This window comes from Cinclus cinclus, chromosome 2 (assembly GCF_963662255.1).
Source record: "Cinclus cinclus chromosome 2, bCinCin1.1, whole genome shotgun sequence".
Lineage (NCBI taxonomy): Eukaryota > Metazoa > Chordata > Aves > Passeriformes > Cinclidae > Cinclus > Cinclus cinclus.
In genome coordinates this window covers 17,887,846-17,912,233 of record NC_085047.1, presented here as the reverse complement: position 1 = coordinate 17,912,233, position 24,388 = coordinate 17,887,846, and the positions used below count along the sequence as shown (strand labels likewise).

At 39.8% G+C, this 24,388-nt stretch overlaps 1 protein-coding gene across 1 annotated transcript in view; it reads left to right on the top strand.

The window, feature by feature from the left end:
* The window catches only part of BBX (BBX high mobility group box domain containing), a 57,904-nt gene extending 37,455 nt beyond the window's left edge, over positions 1–20,449 (top strand). The window contains exons 11-15 of the mRNA XM_062512099.1: positions 1,261–1,409; positions 8,370–8,456; positions 15,394–15,591; positions 16,311–16,497; positions 19,117–20,449. Of these exons, the coding sequence (XP_062368083.1) occupies positions 1,261–1,409; positions 8,370–8,456; positions 15,394–15,591; positions 16,311–16,497; positions 19,117–19,204 (709 nt within the window). The 3' untranslated portion in view covers positions 19,205–20,449. The remainder of the gene's footprint in view (positions 1–1,260; positions 1,410–8,369; positions 8,457–15,393; positions 15,592–16,310; positions 16,498–19,116) is intronic.
* The last annotated feature ends 3,939 nt before the right edge of the window (positions 20,450–24,388 follow it).

The window sequence follows — 24,388 nt, the reverse complement described above, 5'->3', positions numbered from 1 at the left end:
GTTGTCAGGGAAAATCCATATGGAAGAGAAAAAAGTAGCAGTGCCAAGCACTACTGAGGTCAGATACCTTTGTGATTTAAAACCAAAATAAAACATGTATACACAAACAAATAAACCCCACCATGCACCTGGTCTGCAAACAGCCAAGGCTGTATTTTAAGATGGAAAATTGCTTACTGAGAGACATAATAATTAGAGAGAAAAAATGAGGTATCATTCTGCGTACCAAAGCTTTCAGAACATAATTCATTTGAAGTGCTGCTTCAGAAAGCAGAGAGAAGTACCATGTTTCTTTTGATATTTCCAAGTGTGTAAGGGCTACCCTTCCAATAGTCATACCAACTTCTGTCAAGTTGAGGTTTTTCGTAGCAAGGAGAATTAATAACAAGTGGAAAATGTCACTGTTCCCCTGTCATTGACAGTGCTATTTATAACCTGCCTGTGTGCACTGCCTTTTACTAAAACACAATTTCTGCTTCTGCCTGGCTACAAAAATTTGCAGGAACAGAGTTCTTATGCAAGCCAGTGTAGTCTACAGCTGGAAATGCTGTGCCATCCTCTTTTGAGTGCTTTGTTTTCTTCTGGCTATTAGGAGCAATCATACCTTGTCTGTGGATTTCTTGAGTCTGTAGTTAATCTGCTGACAGTCATTCCGGTTGGACTGCAGTATGAGGCCTGTTTGGTTTCATGAAAGCATAAGCTAGTTGCACTTTTCATCTCACAGTATAGAATACAAGAGGAGAAAATCTAATCACCCAGAATAAATACCAAATTAATTCCCACCCATGTTTCAGAATATCCACAGAAGATTGATAAGTTTGGCATTCTTCTTCTGGGTTGCAATGCTGTTTTTGTTCTGGTGTAAGAACTTCTATTTGAAGTAGTTTTATTGCTTTATTTATTGGTTTTACTGTCTTTGTTCATTCCCCTCAGAGAAAAGACAAATCTCATGTACAAATCTGCACAGCAAACGGAGCTAAATGTCACCAGTATGACACTGATTATTTTTTTTCTAATTTTAACATATGCTACTAAGGTAATCGGTTTGCACTGTTACTAATGCAGAAGCAGAAATATACATTCTCATTCCAAAGTTGTATTAATATATTCTGCTTTGCTGTTTACAGTGTGTGCACTGACCTTTTTTTCTCCTCTCTCTATGTAGAAGGGTATGTGTATACACACACATGCTCTTAAACAATATATTTTTTTCTCCAGAAAGAGTTACATTTAATTTGAATGGTTTTGTTTCCCATTTAGCTTAGCAAAATTGGAAGAAGAATTTGCAAAGAAATTCAACAGCCTCCCTCAATACAGTCCTATTACCTTTGACAGGAAAAATTCAGCTGTTTCGAGGAAAAAGCGAAAGATTGGAAGCGGCTCATGTGAACTACCAAAATCCAACAAAGGTAAATTTCCAAATGTGGGATGTTTTTAAATAACAGCGGTGCTGTGACAAGCTCAGGAATTCTTATATCCTTACTTTACTGTTACCTGTGAAAAGTCTGAAGTCGAAGGAGGAATTTCCTAGCACTGAAGTTGTTAATTGATTCTCATTTGGTTAGTTGTCAGGCTGATTGTTTTCACTCTTGATCCTGATTTTCATGATAAGTACAACTGGGTAGAGTTTATGTATGAAATGTTCTTCTCATAGCAAGAAAGCTTTTCAAAAGCGTGAGTATTTGTGAGGTAAGTAAATTTGACAAGTTTTCCCAGGAGAAAATAGGCCATATGATGAAAGGTTGCATTTTGACATTTTTCTAAGCTTAGTTTTGTGCCAGTTCTAATTTCACTGTAATTTTAGGGTGTGTAAATTAAAACATAAGATACTAGAGGTGTCTGAATGAAACATCAGGAAATCTTGTATCAAGATTATAATTCCATCATAAGTTTTGAGCAAAAATGTCCTGATGTAATTAAAAAAAAGTCAGAGGACATGAAAACCAACTCCATACCCAGCTCCATTGCTGAGGCTCATGGAGGGAGAAACTCAAGACACACTTGCTTCTTTTTTTGTACAGACAACCTGTGACACAGAGGTGGTAGAGAATGTGGTAGGGTAAAACTACTTTTATACTGTGGGAGGAATACTGATGCATCTATACAGCGTAGAGGCATCACAAAATGAAGGAATTTTATACCAGTAATTCCACAAGACAAAAGGATGCTCAAAAGGATCCTCATCAGGCACATTTTGCAATGTGAAGTTGATTTCCTTTCCTGCAACAATGGTAGTTTCACTGACTGACAGGTTTTAAGATCTAATACTGGCTTTTTTAGCCAGGTGACCCTGGATTAGATCTATGCCTTTTGAAGGCTTCACCAATAATTATATTACAGTAAGCTGTTCTTTTCTAGTGCATGGCAATTTTGTATTGATTCTTATCATTATATGTGGAACAGCCACTTTGCAAAATTAGACCTATGCTAATACCAAGCTAGTTCTGACTTCAGCTGCCTTTTTTTTTTATGGTATGTATTTGATAGAACTTCTTAAATGAGCATGAATCAATTGCTTTACAGTATGATAACACACTGGTAATTAAGCAACATCTGTTGAGAAGAAAATCTCCTCAACTACACTGATCTAGCAATTGAAGTTGTAGTGGCAGCTCATTGGATTTCTTGCTACAGTATTTATCTATTCAAGTGCCTGTATGTTTAAAAATTCTGCAGGCCCTGTGGTGTTTGGGAATGGTGGGCTAGAATTCTGCCAGGTAGCCCAGAACTGCATTCTGCTTTTGGGTGGGCTCATACAGGAGAGTTTAGTTTTTATGTTTGTTAGCATCACTTAAAGAGCTTTGGAATATATTTGGCCTTATCTCAAGGGAAGGTCAAAAACATAACTGCAGGCTGGTTACAAGCCTGATATGAGTAGCTTTGGCACAGTCCTGCAGAGACAGTCATGGAGCATTTGCCTCTGGCTGACAATAAGGGCTCTTTAAATTAAGCCAGCTGACTTTGCACTGAGCAGATGGTAAACAGTCACATGAACTTTTCCACCAACTGAGCTGTGGGGTTGCAACAAGCAGCCCCAGGGCAGGAATATCAGATAGTAACACTGTTCTGTCGTGAACATCTAACCACAGCCCCAAACTAATCCAGACAGAGCCAGTGATTGATACCTGCTCCTAATTCCAGCGAGTGTTGAACTCACACATTTTGGATGGGCAAGCTGACGGGTTTGTAGCAGTCATTCCAACTCCCTGAAGAGCAAGGTTCAGTCAGCTCTCAAGAAGTAGTTGAAAAACTTTCCAACAAACCATTTTTCTTCTGAAAAAGAAGGATTGATAAAAAGTAAATATTTCATGGCAGTAGGTCAATTTTAAATGTGTTTTATTTTCTTAGGATGTGTAAAACTAGAATGTGAGTTGTGGATTTGAAATGATCTGACTTGGAAGTGTATACAAGCAAGCTTACTAGCTTATTGAGGTTTGTTCCAGTTGAGTCAAACATTTATTAAGCTGAATCCTCAGTTCAATTTGTGATGTACTGACAGGCTGTTGAACCTCATCGTGCTGTTGTCTGGTGTAGTGTGATGAATGAAAAGACTCTTGGAGAACCCTGACCTCCAAAAGTGAAGCACAAGCAGATCTGTATGCTAGGATACTGCAAGTACTGCAGTAAATGAAACCAGCATATCATGCAAAATAATAGAGCTTGGTTTGGTGTGGTTATGGGTTTTTTTGAATTGTCCTAGTTTTTTACACCATTACAATTGAACAAAAGTAGCATCTTATTTTTATGCAATGGGCATGAACCATGAAGGATCAATATAATGAGTGTGATTGTGTTGGGATGTGGGAGACCTTACCCTGCTTTGCATTACTGTGTTGTGTGGAGTTGTTTCTGCTGTGTGGCTTTTGCTTGGATGTCTCTCTGTCACATAACTGGAAGAGTTGCCCAGCACAAATAGTGTCTACAAGTGTTTGGGGCCTCTGGGTGTTTCCAAATAACAGATAAATATCAGTAGGGATATATTTAAGTAAACACTCCTTGAAATGATGTGCTGCTTTTTTTTGAATGAGTGTGTGCAGGATCATAAACTATCTATTAATTTTTACTCAGCACAGATAACTACTTAACTTTTGAAGTCTGCAGTGTCCACTAAACATTTAAAATTCAGAAAATGTATTGGAGTGCTGCACTCTAAGCCTTCCCCAGGATGTTGGGTGAATAAAAATAGAGAAATATTTTTGTTTGTTGCCTTTGGGGTGTTTCTCTGCACCCCACCCCAACTATAACTGCATGCTTTAATAACTTATTTTGGAGTAAACAGTGCTGGATTGATTTTCTGTCAAACGTCATTATCCTATACCTACAACAGGCTTGATCTGCTACCTGACCACACAGCCAGGTTTGTCAGGATGTTTTCCTGCTCTAAAGTGGAAAATCAGTAGGCACTGCCCACTGACATTCTATTGTTCTTGTCGTGTCCAGTCCACACTTCAGCCATTTCTTTCATATAAAAACACCTGAAGAACCCTGTAACATGAAAGCTGTTTCACATCCATGTGTATGAAGGAAAATTTGAGCCTTTTCTTAAATGAGAGGCAGTTTTTCCCAAGAGTTTCCAAACTGTCTAAATTCTGTTCCCACGGAAATGATTGAGGGTCTTTCTTCAGTAGGAGCAGGACTGAATAAGCCATAAAGCTTTATCAAAATCCACATCAACTGTTTTGGGCTGAGAATGTGCATATTCAGTAATAATGTCACAAAATGGCTGAAGAATACAGTTATGCTGAATCTGTGCAGATGGCCTGCTCTGACATTTACTGGAGCTGTGACTGTTTCCTTTTTTTTTTTTCCTTCTTTCCAATGGCATATGTGCCAAAACATCCCACCACGCAGAAGTCAGCTGTCTGCAGTGAGTCACTAATCTGCTTGTATGCAAAAGTGAGCAACAGGCAGAGTCATTATTTCTCCTTTATACTGTGAAGAAATGCTCACTTACACACCAAGCACTGCACTAAAGCTTTCATTTTGGGAAGGCAAAGAGGGGAATGCACACAGTGCTTATATTTGGGGAAGTGATTGTCCACATTTTTTTTTCATCTGTGGCCTCTAGGAATAGAAATAATAAAGCATCAGCTTAAAATGGATGCTGCTTTGTGGCATTCCTCTTGGTCTTAGCTCTGGGGTTTTTTTAGCTCTGTTCAAAGCATTCAGATGCTTGGAGATTTCATGCTGTAACGTTCCAAGGATCATGACCTAAAAATACAGCGCCTTCCTCCAAGAGATGCAGAAATGCACAGACTGTCCTGGTTTTGTTAGGATCTTGTTGAAACATCCTCTATTTGATTGGATCCTTTAAAACAGGGAACTTTTTGAGAGCAAAGGAGACCTGTGTCCAGAAATTTGGAGGAAGTGCAGTTATGGTTCATTCTCTTGCCTGCTGCTTCCCCACGCAGCTGCCACTGGCTGTAGCAAGTATTCCCAGGTGGAATCCCTGCTGTCCTCAGTGAGCACAATGGACAAGCCAGGGATTAAATCCTGTGGCAATTGCTGAAGTGCTAGGGAGAGGAATAGCTGTGTAGAATATTTCCAGCAGAGCAAGATGAGTAGGTGGCTGTATAAGAATGTCAAGTAAACTAACATTAAAAGGTTTTTTTCAGCTTTCTATAGAAGAATCACATCTAGGGTCCATTGCCTAACAGCAAGACTTTTAGGTTAGTTTTTTTCAGTCATGGATTTTCTCTGGATTGAATGTTCAAAAGTGTTACTTGTTCAAAGTCTTGGAATACTTGCCTGTTGTCCCCATGAAGCAGGTGCAGCCCAGACAGGCATCCTGTCAGCTCCTACATGGTGATTGTGCCTACACTGTTATAGCAGAGAGTGTGGATGAAGTTTCTCATGGAGTCAGAAGTTACAGTGTCAGGTCCAAGTATGAACTGTTGACTTACTTAGTTATTAGCCCATCTTCTCTTTCAATGCATTTATGGCCAAAGGGTATTTTAAGTGTTACTGGGGACTGTCTCACAGGAGTAACAGCTAAAAGGGAAGGAAATAGGAGAATTGCCTTACTGAAAGGCAGCTTTTCTTTCGGCCTTACTAAAATCCTTGCATTTTTCACATGAGAAAGTGGCATTTTGCAGATACAGGCTGATAACAAAGGTGCCTTCATTGGGGAAGAGGAGATGAGAGACACAGGTTTCCCCCTTTGTGCAGTGCTTGTCATCTTTTTCTGAGTTTTTCATCTCAGATATTTTGCTTAGAGTTGCTGACGCTGGCTGACTGTCAGTGAAAATGATTGAAATGGTTTGTATGGTGCAGATTGAGCTGTAGAAATTGAGACAGAGGTGATATGTAACATGTTGCTTCTTCCAAGTACCTGCAAAAATCATTAATCAGCTAACTTAAAAGTAATAATAAAAACATCACAAGAATCATGTAGTTTTGTACCTCTGTCTTCTGGTGGAATTGGTGGGAAGACTTGTTTCTGTTGATGTGGATGAAGTATTTGAGCTTGGTATCAAGAAAAGCTTAGTTCTTTCACTTAGGCTTTTGCTCAAGCTTTCTGAGCTTTTTCATTCCTTGTTGTACATTTTTGTTGCACTGGCACTAGACTAATCCTCTGTGATATTCATGAAGCTGTTGTAAAATTTGCAAAACAACACTTCAGTAAGTTTGAGTGAATATGGCCTCTTCTGTTGTACTTCCTGGTATTTTCTATACAGGTTCTAGTGAAGCTGTTCAAATGAAGCTGATGTTGCCTAAGATGATCTCTTGCTTTATTTGATTTGTTGTTTGATTTGTAGATTTTTGGAAATTTATTTATCTTTCTCCAAAGTTTTGATTTCTTCTGTATTAAAAAATTAGCAATGAGCCACAAACCCAACATGTGCAAGATGTTAAAAGTTTCTATGCCTGCCTCTGGCTGGATTTTAGCTTTCTCTCAGTAATTTTTAGTGTTTATCAGACAGCCTAGTGTCTGTGAGTGGCTTTCACTTCATAAGACTAAATACTTCCTCCATTACTGCACACTTTTCACTCTTTCTTTCCTTGCATATGGCGTATGAGATGGCAAACTGCAGGTATATAATGTAGACTTACTCTGATTGCACATTCCTGTATGGTTGCATTTGTGTCCCAGTAGCCAGTGTGTGTGTCTGGTTCCTTTTAAGGATGATGAGAAGTGGAAAAGGCCACTTTACAGGAAAAGGTATTTGTGGTGGGTAGAATCCTGTTCCAGGTGAGTTAGAGATGGGAAGGAGACCCACTTGTTAGGCTATAAATCATCTTGTCACATGCACAGCATCTCATTTCTGTTTGGGCTGGTCTGTTCTGAACTAGCCTATAGACTTACTTGTCCACTGTGTCATTGGAGATAAGATTTTGGAGTTGATTTTCTGTAAACTCCCTAAAAATGGCTTTGCATTGTGGAGGTTATGCATCTCTTATGTCTATGTTGCTGTTGTATCACTGATTGCTCCCCTAATGAGTCAAAGGCTAACTTCTTGATGACCTCTGATAGTGGCATCCTTTGTGGTCCAGTATCACACAAGATGTCCTCTGACTGCTCCTGGTAAAGACTCTGCTGGTAAAGTAAGAATACCATGAGCTGGACATAACCTCACCTTTCTCCCCTGGGAGCTTTTACTTTTTCATTTAGTGTATCTCATTTGTGATCACCAGAAAGGCAATGATAGCTTTTGCATCCTGTGGTGGATTTGCCCTGGCTGCTAAGTAGGCTCCCACCCTGCTGCTCACTCCCACAGCGGGATGTGGAAGAGAATAAGAAGGGCAAAAACAAGGAAAAATACTTCCTGGGTCAAGAAGAAGATAGTTTCATAAGTTGGAGGGGAGGAAACAAATAGTGCAAAAGGCAGCACTCACTACTAACAAACTGATGCCCAGCCAGTACCTGAGCAATGGACAACTTTAAAAAAAACTTTCCACAGAGTTTTGTGCTGAGTATGGTGTGAAATGCCCCTTGGCCCGTGTGGGTCAGCTGTCCTAACTATGTCCCCTCCCAACCTCTCGAACACCCTCAGCCTACTTGCTGGGGTGCCAGAGTGAGAGAGATCTGGATGGTGTGTTTCCAGCACTGTTAAGTTTATTATTTATTACCTTGCCAGCCAAGCCCAGTATACTTGCAAAAGAGGGCATATCTTTAAACAAGCAAGAAAACCCCGTTTTATTTTGTGGCTAAGCTTTCCTAAGGGCTTCATTTGTTGGGAGGTGATGGGTTGGACTACAGTTTGCTGAAAGCCTCCAGAGTCCCTTTGAGCAGAAGGTCAGGTTTTGTGGTTCCCCATCAGATGGCAACTTGTATTATAGGAAGGGGAGGTTGTACAGTACATACTGTGACTGTTGTACTCTTTTTCAAGCTTCTAATTAAAAGTATGTATTATTGATGTTGTCTGTAGGTTCATTCGAGTCTCAGAAAAAGAATTTATTCCACAAAATTGTCAGCAAATTTAAGCACAGAAAGAAGCTTAATGTTCCGGACACAGGTACTGGTGCATTGCTTAATTAAGGCTTTCAGCTGCCTTTCTTCTCAATTCACTCTCGAGAAAATGCTTCTAGGTAGAGACCCCTCAGCTCTCTAGTCTTTGATTGCTTTGGTTCCTTATTTTTCCTGCCTGCTATGATTCCATTGCCTCCTGGCTCCAGCTGGTATTACCTTACTCCAGTATGATGCTGGTTTTCTTTTTTTTTACTTGGCATCTCTCTTTAATTACAGTTTCCCTGCTCCAGATGTTGTTCAGCAGAGCTGACAAAGCAAAGGCAGTTCTGAAGTTGGCCCTGAAAACTTTTATCTTCTACAGCTCACAGCTCTGTGGTCCTTAGGTTGCTCTTGTCTGCATCCTTCTGTATCAGTGATGGTATTATTTTGCCGGAGCATTTGTGCATATTCCTATCCCATATTCCTGTGATTTCTTGCTGTCTGGAACTGTGCACACTGTAGCTGGTCAAGGTGTAAGAGCCTGGTCAGGTGTAAGAACTTGTTTCTGCACCAAATCTCAGAAATACCAACCTCCAGCCCTGCCTCTATAGAAATCTTAAACCAGCTTTCTGTTTGCTTCATATTGAAAATATCTTCTGCAGTTTAAGTTATGTTCTGGACCTTGTCTGCCCACTGTCTACTGTTAGCTCACCGAAGTCTTTTTCTTATTACAGTATCATAGTGCTGCACCCCTCAGAACTCACAACTCTTGAGGGTCATTTTCAAGTGTACAGTATGTATAGGATTATAGCTTAGCCTGCTTCCCTGGGCCCTTTTTCTTTTGTCATCATGTAGCCCACACTATTCAAGTCATGCCCAGGCTGTTCCTTAGCTGTTCCACACTGGTGTTATCTCCTGCATTGTTCCTGTAGTATAGAAAAGCCTTTCTGGTTCTGCTTACTTAACTCCATTAATTTTGCCTGATTTCTTCCCCACCCATGTTCATCTCTAAGATAATAAAATTGTCGTTCTCATCTCCAGTTTCTCCAGCTACCTTTATGGTTCATATCTTTTCCTAGGACTTGGCTATGTAATTTCCTCTCCTTTCTTGATGTTGTCTTTTCTGTCACCTGTGTTGCACATGCACTATTTTCCCACATAGGCTTTGCCTGCTCTTCTGCATTCAGCGGCGCAAATAATTTGAAATTACTTGCTCTGTCTTATTGTATTTGTACAACGAATATGTTGTGGGAGTTGCTTATGAGAAGTAACTATCTTGCTCCTATGTTAGTGTAAAAAGGCATCATACATTAGCAGAGTTTTTATTTAGCATCATTCAGATTTTGTTCCTAAATTATTAATAGACCATGTAGACAAATTATTAAGACAAATGGGTGTTCAAATTCTCCTGGGGGAAAAGAAACAGAAAGTGTTTAATAGATGATTAAGTAAAGAGTAAAAAATATAACTGCTTTAAAATCTTCAAATAAAAATGTGGGTAAACAAAATGTCAAACCCTGCATTTGTTTAGAAGAAGTCAGCCTGTTTTGATATAAAGTGAAGTGTGCACTATGATCAAAGATTCAACCCTGGCAAGTGTTGAGTAACCTGGCCTCATTCCAGCACAGCACAGAGGCATGTCCTTAGAAGTTAAGCATGTGAATAGTGTCATAGTGTCTAAATATTAAAGTTGTCTCTATGCATTTGCTGGGGCAGAGCCAGCTTGCTGAGTTCCTCCCAAGACTAAAGGAAAGACACGAGGAACTTAGGAACCTTACGCAGCCCACATAGAATCATCAGAGGAAAGGCAGTGGATGTCTGTATATTGATGGGGAACTGCATTTTCCCCTGAATTACAGAGGGGAGGAAATTTGGAGTCTTTCCTACTCTAAAGTGTACTCTTAGTGACTGAAAGCAAAATGTTGATCAGCAAAGTGCAGTGTGGGCATGGCCTCAGCAGGTGCTGGACAGCCTCTCCCTCATGTGCTGCCTACAGATCTTTATCCTCCATCTAGGAGTCCCTAAACCATGTGGCTGAGCTGTCCCATACTGAGCAGCATTCAAGATAGGAATCCCAGAATCTTCATTTCAATTCAGATAATATTTATTTCAGCATTTTGTGAGTCAAACTAAATGAAAATTTCGACTCCTTTTTGAGGTTAGTGTATACTTGTGGGGAGTCGCAAGTCTGCATAATGTGTGGTTTTGGATTTTATGAGGTTAATTTTGCCGAAAGAAGGAGCTTGAAAGTTTGTATAGCTGCAGAGGAAACACTTGGAAGGATTGCTGTCAGCAGAGGTCATGCTGGCTTCATGTTTTTAAATCTTGAAAAATGTGTATGCCTGTGTGCATCTGTTAGGAGTGAAGGAAAGTAAGTGCAGTAAAGGTAGATGTAGTGTGACTGTATTGTGTTGTCTGTGTGTCTCTGGTATGAAAATGTGAGTGAATTTTGACCACATTGTACATGGCAGCACCAGTGCACGTCACAATGTTAAGAGTTTGCAGCTGTTCATAGAGCAGGGTACAGCCCAGTTAAACACCAGTGAAATGCTACAGGGAGCACACAGTAATGCAGCTGAATATGTTAAGAGATCTGTTGACATCTCTTCCTTAGGAAGGCTGGCAGAAGCACAGCTGGACGCATGCATGTTTGGGAAAGTTAACAACCCTCTGGGAGTTTTACTTTTCTGCCACACCAACAAGGCTTTCCAATGGGAAGCAGTACTTAAAATAACAAGTGCCAGTGATTGCCTCTTTGCAGGTACACTTAGAGAGCTGTGCTGAGGCTCTTGCACAGTGTGTGTAGCAGCCATCTGTAATACTGGCCTTCGAATGGGGAGCGGAGAAGAGAGGATGAACACATACGCTGGTCTCAGCACCAGCTCATGTTCTCCCACACGCATCAGAGCCCTGTTTTGTGGGGTTTGCAGCTTAGAGGGAGACAGTAGCTCTGTGCCTTTGGCAACCATTCTGGCTGGAGGAGGGCTGGATCAGCACAGGCTCCTGCAGCAGAGTTTCCACCCTAGGCGGCTGTCTCCTACACCTGGTTTGGCCATCTGCTGCTTTGTATCTCCTCAAAGCAAAGGACTGCTTTGTTAGTCCTCAGTCCTTGCTGCATCCATGTGCTACCTGGCCCCAAAGCTATACTGTGGCAGTGTCCTGTTGTCAGGAGAGCTGGAATTTCTGCCAGGTCAGTCTGTTTGACATCACTTTCTTGGTGAAGTGGTTCTGTAGACACTGGTGACTTGAAACCATGCTCTATCTGGCTAGATTTTCACTGTTTAACTTTATGAAGACAATTAAATCATTACAGCCCACATTCTTCCTTGATACCAGAATGCTTAGACCCACAGAGCATTTTTTCTCCACTAAGTGTGGTTAAACTGCAGCTGCCTCTCATAACAGGCATCACTAAAGAAGCTCTTTTAAGTCTGTGTTTTGTTGGAGTTTGGTCTGAAAAGCTTGTCTGAAAAGCTGTGGTGTGCTCAATCAGTTCAGTTGACTTAATTTTTCTTGTTCATAAGGATAGGGGGGACATAAGACTGTGTACTCTGCATGCCTGCAGAATAAACTGCAAACCTTCAACAAACCTAGCTGAGGAAACCATCTGGCACAGACCTGTGGATGTTTTTCTCAAGAGTCATTTCTGCTACCATGGTGTAAGCATGCCTAAAGGCCCACACCTTCATGCCATATTCTCAACTTTGCTTGCAAAAATAGCCCAGTAGTTCTGCCCATGTCACTGTAATGGAGAGCTGAGCATGCACCTACCTGTTGGCAGGACTGCACAGTAACTCCAGAACATAATTTCATGTCTAGACAATGTTCCCCTGAAAATTAGCTGAGCTGCTCGTGGGACAGCTCTTGAATGCAGGACGGTGTGGAAGCAGAATGGACATCAAATTGATTAAAGAAAACTACAAAGAATTAAACCTGGCTAGCTCTATCCTTCCTGCAGAACAAAATCAGGTCCTGATTTGGAGCATCTTTATGGATGTACCTTTGTCACTTGAAGCAGTGGGATGCCCTTCCTTTTGAAGGAAGTGCAGGAACACAGTTTACCTGTAGAGTTGTTGGAACATGGACTCCTTTCTCCTCTAGCAGTCAGTGTAGAGGGTCTTGTGAGTGAAGTCTGTGATTTCCAAGGTCAATGTCTACTTTAATAATACTCTGTAAAGAAGTCAGTAAAGAAGTTTCTAGACCTCATGTCCACTAAGACTGCTATAGAAGAGAAAAAGATGTTCTTCCCTTCAGCATTCACCCTGCATTCACCCACACAAAATACTCATTGTTCACCTTCAATCCTTCTTCAGGATTGTATGGCAACAATGTTATGTTGAAGTGATAAAGAGCTTCTTTTAGAGCTAGAGGAGAAAAGGAAAGTAGACAACTTTCAAGTCTCAGTTCAGGGATTAAAAAAAGAACCTGGAGAGGGAATACAAAACGATATAAAAACATGGAGGGGAGATATACTTACTACATCTGAGTTTTTACAGCCACCTTCTGTTGTTTCTTAGTCAAACATACCATCATCATATACTCCTTATGTCTTTCACTATTGCCTATTTTACTTTTCAAGGGTTTTTTTTCTCTTTATTTTTTTGACACATGCAATATGAAAAAGAAAAACATAAAAGGGAACCCCCAGCTGTAGTGATCAATCAAGTTAATTTCTAGTGACCTGGCATACAACACATCTAATTAAACACATACCAAATCAAGTCTCTTTTAATCATATGTTGTTCGTTGTTTGAAATCATGTCTTAATTTTTTTATTAAATGTAATAAAAAACCAAAATGAGTTGTAGTACTAAGATTAAAAGCATTATAAACTCAATCAAGATAGAAGTAGACAGCAGTGTCAAAGTTCTAATTAGAGCAAATCAGAATTAACAGATAGTGTTGGACTACAACCAGACCATTACATTAAAATACAATCAATGCTTATGAATTCCCAAATAAGAAATCTGGAGAGAAAGCTGGCTATTTAATTATACATTCCAATTAAGATCCTGGTCTCGATGCACGAAGCTTATCTGAACATCTCACTGTTGGCCCAGTTGAGTTATTTGAAAGTCACATTTGCAGTCATTGGGACTTCTACTTAATTGGACTGTTACAGGGTGGATCTTTTCCTGTGCTTTCTCTGGAGTGCTCTTTACAAAAAAATCAGTTCTACAGCAAAGTTCTGCTCTGGAAAGGTTGGCAGCTAGAGCTAAGCACTTCAAAATGCTAATTGAAGCTGTGTGCTTTTTTTTCCAAATAAAGAACATGCACAAGTTCAAAAACGTTGTACAAGAGAACATAGGTGAATTAAGATCATAGACAAATAAAATCTGGAATGTTTCATATGTTTTTGCACATACATATTTGATCTGATTGTATTCTTAGACAATAAAACGTTAAAAGCGCCTTCCCATTCAAACAGAAGAGCAAAGGGTAACTGCTAACAAGATGAAATGTGTTGGTGCTAATCTCTTCATCTAGTCCACATCCTCACAGAATGAAGAGTTAAAGAAACCAGCAAAAGATAGAGGTTTTATTAGCTGTATCTTTGAATAGAAAGTTCATTCAATCTGTGAAACTAACAATAAACAGAAATGCACACTAACATGAAAGAAGGCAAAGGCCATGCAGACTGTTTGGCTGTTGGGCACAGTTTGTGGGACTGGGTGCTCCTGGGTGACACCACCAGTCTCAGTGCAGGTGATTGAAATTGTTCAGCTCTTAGCCTTTCTGAAAGAGCAGTTGTTTGCACTCCTGTCTCAGTTATGTGTGTGTAATTTTTGCTGGTCAAACCACCCAAAAAGTAACAAGTGTGTCTTAAGTCTTTAAAATGGGGAGAAAGATTAAAAGAAACTGGAGGGAAGATTAAGCTAACTGTAGATGCAGCAGCAGCTGTGGAAAATGTATCAAGGACTGTTGCAAAGAGATGGAGTATAACCTTATAGGTGGTAAAGAAGTAATGAGTTGAAAATGCAATGGGGAAGATGATGTGCAGGCATTAGGAAAAAAATGTGTAATCGTTCAGGATGGCCAGTGTACTGGGAAAAATGCACCACAGGAACTGGGTGCAAGTATCACAAGTGTTCCCAATTTCAAAACAGGTTAAATAGGAATCTGTAAAAAATTACTTGGTCATTCCATTTGCTGCCTGTAGCCTCTTTCTAACCCTAGCTGACAGTGATCACAGATGGGGCAAGCTTCATAACAAGCTTCATAAATATGTTTTGTAATTGCTGTCTGACCAATTTCTTTGTGAACAAGAGTAAAGTAAACTCTTTAGTCAAGTGAAAATTTTGGATCATGTTCCAGTTGGGGGTAAAAAGCTACTTCAGAACACCAACACTGGAGCTGCTGAGAAAGATTTAAACTATTCCTTTCTCTGACTTTATGTGGGCAGTATTTCTGTCATGGTATTCTATCCCATGCTTAATTCCTTTTTTTAGTATGCTTATCTTCATCTCTGATCCAGATCTGCTTTTATATTTGCAGCCTTTGGGGTGTTTTTCAAGGTTTGTTATTTTGTAAAAGGCAGTATTTCCTTTTCTTAAAGGAGTTGACGTAGAGTGACTAAAGAGGTAAGACTGGGTTTTAGTCAGGAATTGCTGAATTCTGGTTGTCAGTCCATCTGTGAGCTAAGATAAGCATACATGAGGACCTTTGTTGTTCCTTAAATACATTTTGTCTCTTAGCCACTTGCTGACATCTTCTGTTGCAGAATGTTTTATACAGAGCAATACCCTGCTCCCACTCAAGTGCTGTTGCTGATCTAACAGTGTTCTTTGCAAATATTAGAAACTTGAACCTTCAGTATATCTCTTTAAGGTGGATTCTGTTACTTCCCTGCAAATATCTGTGGCGTTCAGATCATATATTGCCATGGGTTATGCTCTGAGTACCTGTGAGGAATGGTTTAATGCAGATAGATGCAAAATGGCAAATGAGCATAGCTAGTGGCTGAATTACTCTCCATCTAAAGTTGCATTTTTATTCTCTTCCAGCCATACTATTAGAAGACAGAAATTCCAGTGAGTCTGCCTGGAAGAATAAAATTTCTGTATCTGCCCTAAACACTCCAGAGCCAGCAATGATGCATGAGCCTTTAGTTGGCAGCCAGAAAAGGAAAGCAAGAAAAACTAAGATCACACATCTTGTCCGAACAGCAGATGGACGAGTGTCACCAGCAGCAGGGACACTGGGTAAGGAAATCTGACTTAAAATTTTATTACAACTGAATGGTTGGAGAAGGTTTGAGATACAAGCAACCTATCAGGGCAGTGTTTTTAAAACACTTGTTTTCATACCTGCTTAGAATGGTCATTATTTAAAATACAGGCATCAACCAGTTGGGAAACCACTTGAGTCTATAATGACCAACTTCTTTTGTTTGAATGACTGAATTTGTCTTTTCTCCCTGGATATTTCACTCTTAAGAGTTGTGAACTGATACAGAGAGAAATGGAAAATCGTGAAAGGTAACCTTTCACAGTTTGTTTCTAGTCCAGCAAAGAAATTATACTGTGCCTGGTTATAGTTTGTAAAACTGAATTTCAAAGTATGACAGTTAATGCCAGAGTCCTTGTTGGAGTTCTCTAGTAAGACAGTCTTTCAGGACTCCTGTATCTGAAACATAAAAAAAGCTGACTTGCCTGACCTAAAAGATCAAATTCAGTTGAATGCAAAATCTGTAAACTGCTTCATAAATCCTAGTACTGTGCTCCTGACCCAGTAGCTTGGATCAGAAGAAGTTACAGCATGAATTAGATGGCAGTGGCAGAATTGAAGTCCTAAAGGTAAAGGTTCTGTTAACAGAACCTTTTAACAGAGGCTAGTAAACACCAGCTGGTCAGCATATCCATAGACTGCAGTGAATTTGTGGGCTGCGTTTGCATGCTTAACTTCCTTTCTTTCTTTGCAGAGGACAAGCCAAAAGAGCTGCCACAAAGTACTCTTCAGAAATCATCAAATGCAGATTGCAACAACGAATGCTCCAGAAACACAGAGACAGAAGAAAATCATAGTATTACGTCAGATATGCCAGCGGTGTCTGCATTTTTTAGCTTAGCTGCTCTGGCAGAAGTAGCAGCCATGGAAAATGTACACAGGTATGGTTTTCTTCTTCTTGCCTTAAGAAAACAGTATGTGGCTGACAGCTTGTTCAGAAAGCATGTGAATAGCAGACTTTAATTTGGCCTGCATTTCCTCTTTCACAGCCGTCTATGAATGTCTGCTTCACCCCACTTGCTTAGTAGTGTTAAGTCTTCACATAAATGACAGTATAATCTGTTTAGCAGTTAGTAAAATGATCCTTCCCAGTAAGCTTACCTACCAATTCTTGTATAGAAACTGCTTCATATGCTCCTTGAGATCCTAATGTTTGGGAATTATCAGATGCTATTTGTCAGATAATGGCAGATTTAAATAGCTACTGTATGCTGATTTGCATTTTGCAGTGGCCTAAAACCTGAGATGGTGGAGAGAATTTCATACATTTTGAGATTAATTTTTTTATGCTGAACATGGCCAAGGGAGGCTGACTTGTTACTCTTGTGCTGTGCTGTGTAAAGGCAAAGCATCTGCAGAATAGCATGGGGTAGAACAACTCTGGGTGATGGAGAGCCAGAGGTGTTTGGGTTGGTCCTTTCAGTTAATGAGTAGGCCATCCATACAGGTAAGGTGGAGAATGTGCAGGTTACTTAGGGGTTATGAGTTCAGCATGGTCAGACCTGTGATGGAAGTAAACCAAATACAGTAGGTCCTCCTTGGCTCTTAATTGTCCAGTGTTGTTCTTTCATGGATCTTACTGGGTATGAAACCGCATCTTCCCCTGCAGGGGAAACTCATTGAGGAAGCACTGGGCCAGTTTGAAACCATCACAGCCTCTGCAGATGCCATTTGACAGATTGCTGGCTGCCTAAGTAACTTCTTAAGGCAGCAGTTCATGAAACCATTCACAGCCTCAGTTAACTGTTCCTCTCATGGGCCCCACTGATGAACCCAGTCCCTTGTGTTCAGGCTGCACATCAAATGTTCAAAGGCTTCTTTAGAAGCTCAGGAATCCTACAAGAAACAGATCTGGCAGTTCCTCTCTGCAGAAGCTGTTGTCTTGCTTAAGCAGCCTTGTTTTGGGTGAGAAGTGATTTCACACTGCAGTCAGTCTGTCTGTCATCATAAGCTATAAAATGGGACTTGGGACTTTTGGAAGTGCTGTGCTAAGTTCTGCTCTCATTCATACCATTGTGGTTTCATTGACTACCATTAAAACTGACCAGAAATGCACAAAAGCAACAGGATTTACTCTGCTGTGGTTTTTCTTCCTTGTGCCTCTTCAGAGTTCTTGTCCTCCTCTTGTCCTTGTTAAAGCGAGCTAATGTGGGCTAATCTGAGCTAATTTGCAGAGCTTTGTGCTTGGGTCTTTCTCTTTGAATCCCATCTGTTGAGCTCCAGTGATGCAGCACCTTTCATAAGGATTGAAAACACCAAATGGGCAAATATCCTGCAACTGTTGGAAATGCCAGTTTGTAATCACCCTGAGGGAGGTGAAATGACAACAGGGGCGGACTCTTCCTGTAGAAAGTTAGCCATGTCTCTCACAGACTTGGCAAATGGAAGTCAAAACTGAAACCTAAATCTTACTGGCAAGATACTTCTCTGTTTTCAGCTCTGTCAACTGTTGTTACCTTTTGTAACTCACTTTATTTTCAAATAGCCAGAAATGTGAAGAAAATAATTGGAGGTTTGCTTGATGTGTTTCTTCAGTGTCTGAATTTAATTTATTAAATAGTTTCATATAGCCTTGGTATAGCCTGGCAGCGTGGTTTTCATTTGAAGTCTTGTGCTTAGCTTTATTTGCCTTGTGCATGCCCTAGTTAAGCACTGTGAGTCTGAGCTGCATTTTGTGCCAAGGCCACTTCATTGCACTCTGGTTGTGTGAAGCACATAGGTACCTCTGCTGGGGATCTTAGCTGGGGATCTTAGCTGGGCCAGAGTGAGGTAAAGTGGCCCTGGTGCAAATAAGAAGCAGGCCCCAGTTTTTGATTGCTACCAATGACAAATACTGTAACAAAAATAGGACCTTACCTGTGAGAATAAATAACATGCAGTGATACTGCTTGGTGTATGTATTTCAAAACGCAAGCTACGAAGGAGTTCTCTCAAATCCATTTCGTACCATGACTGATGTTGATTTCCAGCACATAATTCTGGCCCTGTATATTTTTATGATACCCTGTGCCAAGGGATCATTTGTAAATTAACACTGCTGTAGTAATGAAAGAGATGTGCTAGGCTGTAGTAATGTGGAGGAATCCCAGTGCAACTCTGCTGATGAGTATATTTCCATATTGTTTAAAAGATGTCTGCTGACTTGCACTACCATGATCTGTGCCTCTGCATTTTCCTTCTTTTGCCACACGTCTGCTCTATGCTCTGCTTCAGAGGGCTGCAGCAGCTCCTTTGTAAATTGAGTCACAGCATTTGTGCACTCTTAACTTACTCTCATGCTGTGGATTTTGCTTTGTGTAGTCAAATACCATCACGTCTTGTTTTTTCCTGCCTTTGCCTTGTGATGTAGGTTGTCCTCAGGATATTGTGTTACTGTTGCATCACTGAGGAAGTTAGGGCACTAAACCATACAACTGCTGCTTCCCGTCCTTTTTGATCTGATAACGGCACCTCCTCTGCTCCGAGTATTGATGGGTGGCTTTTTTTTTCTTCTTTTGCAGAAGTCAGAGGGCCACACCTCTCCCACATGATGGACAGCCAAATGAAATGTCTCAGGCTCCAGTGCTTATTTCCTGCGCTGACCAGTGAAGCTCCACTTTATTGTAAAACATTGTGCTTTACCTAATATCCTAGCCTTGTCTTTTCCAAGGGAAGCTAGTCAGTCCATATGATGGAACTAGAGACTGCAATAAAGTGCTTACTGCTCTGAGTGGCCCAGAATTCACTGGAAGCCAGACATTAGCAACTTGGGCCAGGTCCTCAAATTGGAACCCAGTATGTAGGAGGGTGATATTGTCTATTAATGAACTGAAATGGAGTGGAATGATCCCAGAGCTTGCTTTCTGTTGAAGGCTTTTAAACAGTAAACAGATGGTTGGTGTGAAAAAGGCTGCCTTTACTGTTAGCTCACACAGCATCTCTTTTACCAACCAGAGAGTACGACAACTAATTTCATATAATACCTAGTTATTCTAAATGAAAAAGAAAAAGAAAAAAAAAAAAAACAAAAACACTGACGCACTGCACTAGTTACTATTAGATATTCTTAGTCATTTTTGTACATGAAGATTTAAGTTCTAAGATGGTTTATATTAATAGGTTATGCCTACGTTTATATTGTAGAATGAATTTAAAACCTGTTCCAGAGAACTCAAGGCAGCCTGGACAGATGTACCATTGTTAGCGGTGTTTGGGCAGCCACGTGGTCCAGATGTTCTGCACTTTTATATTTGCCACCAGAGTGGTAGAGTTTACTGGGAAAAGTTCTGACAGGCTACGTTTGGGTTTGTTTCTTTTTAATTTAGCTTTGAATAACCAGGATGATGTGCATTAGAAAAAGGAGTGGTGTATGAAAAAGAAAATACTGCAGATAATTGACTTGTCTTTCATGCCTTGGAGGGTTCCTTTATTTTTGCATAGATATCTGAGTGACTTGGTGAAACTTTCCTGCAAACAAAAAGTACTGCAAATGCATTTTTCAAAAGTGACCTTAGTATTATTTCACAGTTTTGAATAACGTAAAACCATGACTTTTCGATATGGTGTACACCAATACACATACCTTTTACATTTTACAGATACTGGCGTTGTTGTAGTTACTATGCACAGTCCAAATCAGCTTCAGAGTTTGCATAAAGGGCCAATTACAGTTTGTGTTGGTAAAGCGGGAAGCTGTATACAGTTAAACTACAGCTGAAGAGTAGCGTTTGACTGAATTCAGGCTACCAAACGGATCCATCTGCCAGTTTCTATCTCTGCTTGTGTTGAATTTTTGTGTTTTGCTATCGTAAATACATCCCAAAAGTAGGCCAAGTGTATCACTTGGCTTGTAACCTTCACTATTCTGGCTTACACTATTGTATAACCAAGCATTGATTCTTACCAATAGATGCAAAATGATCACTAGTGATTGATCTAAAGCTACAAATTCAACAGGGTACTTCTTCTATAGCACAAGATGTTTCCCTACTTTTTGCATTGTAGCACAATGATTTACCAAATTGGACTCCAGCAATAATTTTCTATTAGTCTTCGTCATACTGGCTGAACTTTTGATAGTATTAGATTGAGTTTGAAGTTCTTTGAATTAAGTCTTTAAATGATGCGAGTTTACATCATTCTATCAGGCATTCTTATTTATACTTGACTGAATTGATAATGTGTTTTGAGGTTATTTTGTAACTAATTTGATGTAATAGCCATATGGACAGTAGCTATTAATGCTTGCTAGGTTTAGCCTTTCATTGTTGTAGTTAAGTGAAAGTCTCTGGTTCAGTGTCAGGAAACAATATACAATGTACCACAAGAGTTTTAAGAAAGGATTAAAGGTCTGACAAAAGGCACATAGCTGGGGAAGTGTCACTGAAACAGCAACATCGAGGATGCATGTGTTGAAAGAAGGGAACAACAGAAGAACAACAAAACTTACAAACCAACGAGTCAGTGAAAAGGCTTTTTTAAAAATTCAGGTGAATAAATGTCTAAGAGCCCCTAGAATGCCATTGCAGCCTATGGTGGTATTTTAAATAAGATTTTATTAAATTTTTATAAGTTATTTTAACAAGACGGGAGAATCTTAAAAGACTTAAAACTCGTGGGTCACAGCAGGGTGGCTGTTGGAGTTTTGGACCACTTTATAATTAGCTGAAATCCAAATATGTTACAGTGCAGGCCGTTCACGTTGACAATGGTACTAACTTATTTCTCTAGAAACCTTTAGAATAGATATATTTTTGTCAAAGCACCCCATCCTTCCTCAATTTAAATTTCAATATTGTTCCTGGAGATATTTCTGTATATTAATGGTACCTTTTTTAAAAGAAACAGAAAATTACTTTTTTCTATATGAATTAATATCTTACTTGATCTGCTTTTCCTTGACTTTCCCTAGAGAGGGGGTAGGGTTGGGTCAGTTTACTGGATATGACTGTTTTCAGATACTTATAAACCTTTTTGTAGATATGCTTAATTTTTAAGCGATTAGGCACTGAGAGTAGCAGAAATCCTGCAAAGCTTTATAGTTCACTAGGCATTTGCCTTTGTTGGTTCTCTGAGTGATGTCTTGATTTGAGTAGGTAGAATTTTCCCTGAATCTACTAGAAGGGGTATCAGTATTTTCAGGTAACAAAGTCTGTTAGCACAACAAAAACTTCAGACCAATATCTTACTGTATTTGGGTTGGGTTTTTTCCTTGTTTGTTTTGTTTTAATTTTTATTAATTTCAGCTGCTTTCATTTTGGAAAATCTTACTGCTATTGTGTGTACTTCAGTATACCAGCAAACACTGTTACCTGTTTAACACATTGTCCACAAATGCCTCTAGAGAAGAAATTGTTGCACCTTATGTATATCTCAAGCAAACCAAAATATGATGCTTTTCTGCTTTGTTTATTCTGAATATGTTGTATCATACTTTACTGAACCCATTTTAACTTAGCTAAAGCTATCAATATTTATGCATTTCACATTATTTTCTGGATCTGAACCTGTGTATAAATCTTTCTTTGGAAAAAAAGACAAGCATTTACTGTAGTTGTCCTCTGTGACTTATCCATGGGAGGGGGGAATCTTGTCTCAAGTGTAAAATGCAGTACTGTCCCAGTTTTCCTTGGCTTTTATTTATTTAGTCATCTTTGATATTTCATAGTTCTGAGGAATACAAAATGCATTGTCTTAGCCAAAGCTACAGATCTAAGTAGCTGGGAGAAAATTACTGTAATGTCTTCTTAATTTTTTCTAGTACTGTATACGAATATGGGAAATGTGTTCTGCAGAACATTTGAGATGCAGATTCTTATCCCCACAGTAGGCTATTTTCCAGGTATTAGACCAAATCAATCAAAACTCCATATCTTACAGGTCTTTTCTGACTAAATTATTCTGAAAACATCTATGGAGATTACTTAATGCTCTGCTTTTGGCAGTAACTACTCCTTGAATGTGCTGGGATTTCAGAAAAGAATATATTTATTTAAGCTCTCTGAATGCTCTTTTATACTAATACAGTATTCCAAAGTCAGGAGCAAGAGGCTTCTTGGTAGTTTGGGTTTCTGTTTTATAGCATGGGTGCATGACTTTTGAAATTAAAGTGATAAGCCTTGTTGGAAAGGGGCACAAGAACAAGGGGCTGGTAGAAGTGTGTGAATTTGCGGTGTTTAAATTCCAGCTTTCATCTTTATTATTTGGGTAAAAGCTGCCTTTGTAGCACAAGGCTGAAGAGCATTCTGCAGTTTGTATCAAGTAGAGAGTTGTAAGTCATGTCAGTACAAGGGAATGCCTTATAGTTTGGATGCTGTCTTTTGAACAGGATATTAATTGAAACAGTTTTAATTTCCACTGCCTGTTTAGCTACTGTACAGATACTGAACCGACTGAAAGCAAGTTATAGACATGGAACAGCTAAGAGAGCATGTAAGGAAAGCTGTCCTTTATTCTCAGTATAGCAACATTATGGCAACAAAGGGGAATTAGAAAAAATGTAGATGTGTATATATAGGAGGTGTGTGTTTGTGTGTGTGTGCGCGCGCGTGCGCCTGGGCGTGTACATTTGCAAAAAAAGATGTAGAAAACCAGAAACATGATGGGTCTACAAGACACTATAATGTATGTCAACCCTTTTGAGTGCACTCCCTTTTTTTTTTTTTTGAATACTGAGTCTAATATGGCTACCTCTCCTAAAAGACTACTTTTGTTAATTTCCATTTGCTTTCAGGCTTGATCATGTAATCTTTTTGGCCATTGATACCATATGTATATCGCTGTGTGCTTTATTTTCCATGAGTGACATTTATATAGTGCAGACACCTATTCATAGTGCAGTGAATATACAGTGGTAGCCAAACTATGTTGCTGGAGCATTTTTGTTTAACCTCTGCCACAGTCATATAGTTTGCAGGACCTGGGCCCACTAGCTCTGCTTGGTTCAATGAGATCAGTTTCTGTAACAGCAGAAGATGCAGTGCTCGTAGGGTGATGGACTTCTGATGTTTCCAGAGGTGTGGAGTAAGCCACGTGCTACTCTTGAAACTTCTTCTGGAGTTTACATTCACAGTCCTGACTTTACAAGGAAACATAACTGTGCAACTTGTGTGTTGTATACCCTACATTATCCATTATATGCTGTTTGTTTGCTGTGCTTGTTTAATAGGTTGTAGAGCTCATTTGCCATGTTTTGCAATACTCATGGCATTCTCCTTACTTTGTATACTTTTGAACTGTCAACTACAGCTGCCAGGATGCTGAGGCACTTCAGGACACTGAGTGCCATGAGCAAGTACATGTTCAGGCTGTGTAAGGGTTACATGCCTCCTCCCCTGAATTCTCCAAGGAAAAGGTACAGTGAGGTTTATGCTCTCACCAAAGTACTACCATAGTCATTTATATACTCGGTATTCTGTACTGAATTGACAACTTTAAGAAGCTTGTGAGATAGATGTCTATTTTATGTTCCCCCACTAGTTCTTTGATGGCAGAAATCTAGGAAGACTTGACATGAGATCTCCACTCAGCAACACACCCAAGCTTAGGCTGGAAACCCTCCTTCCTTAAGGGGCAGCATTGTTGTTGGCACTGTGACAGTGTGGGAGCCCCAGTCACGGACCACTGTGCTCTTGGATTTAATCTTGGGTTTGCGTGGTGTTCCTGGGGAAAGCACGTCATCATGACCTAGGGTCTTCATTGAGGTGGAATTTTAAAAACTACTACAAATAGCTTAACATTTGTGGAGTTCTTCCGAAGAATTATATTGTAGTTTCTGGGTCTTGGCTGTTAGCA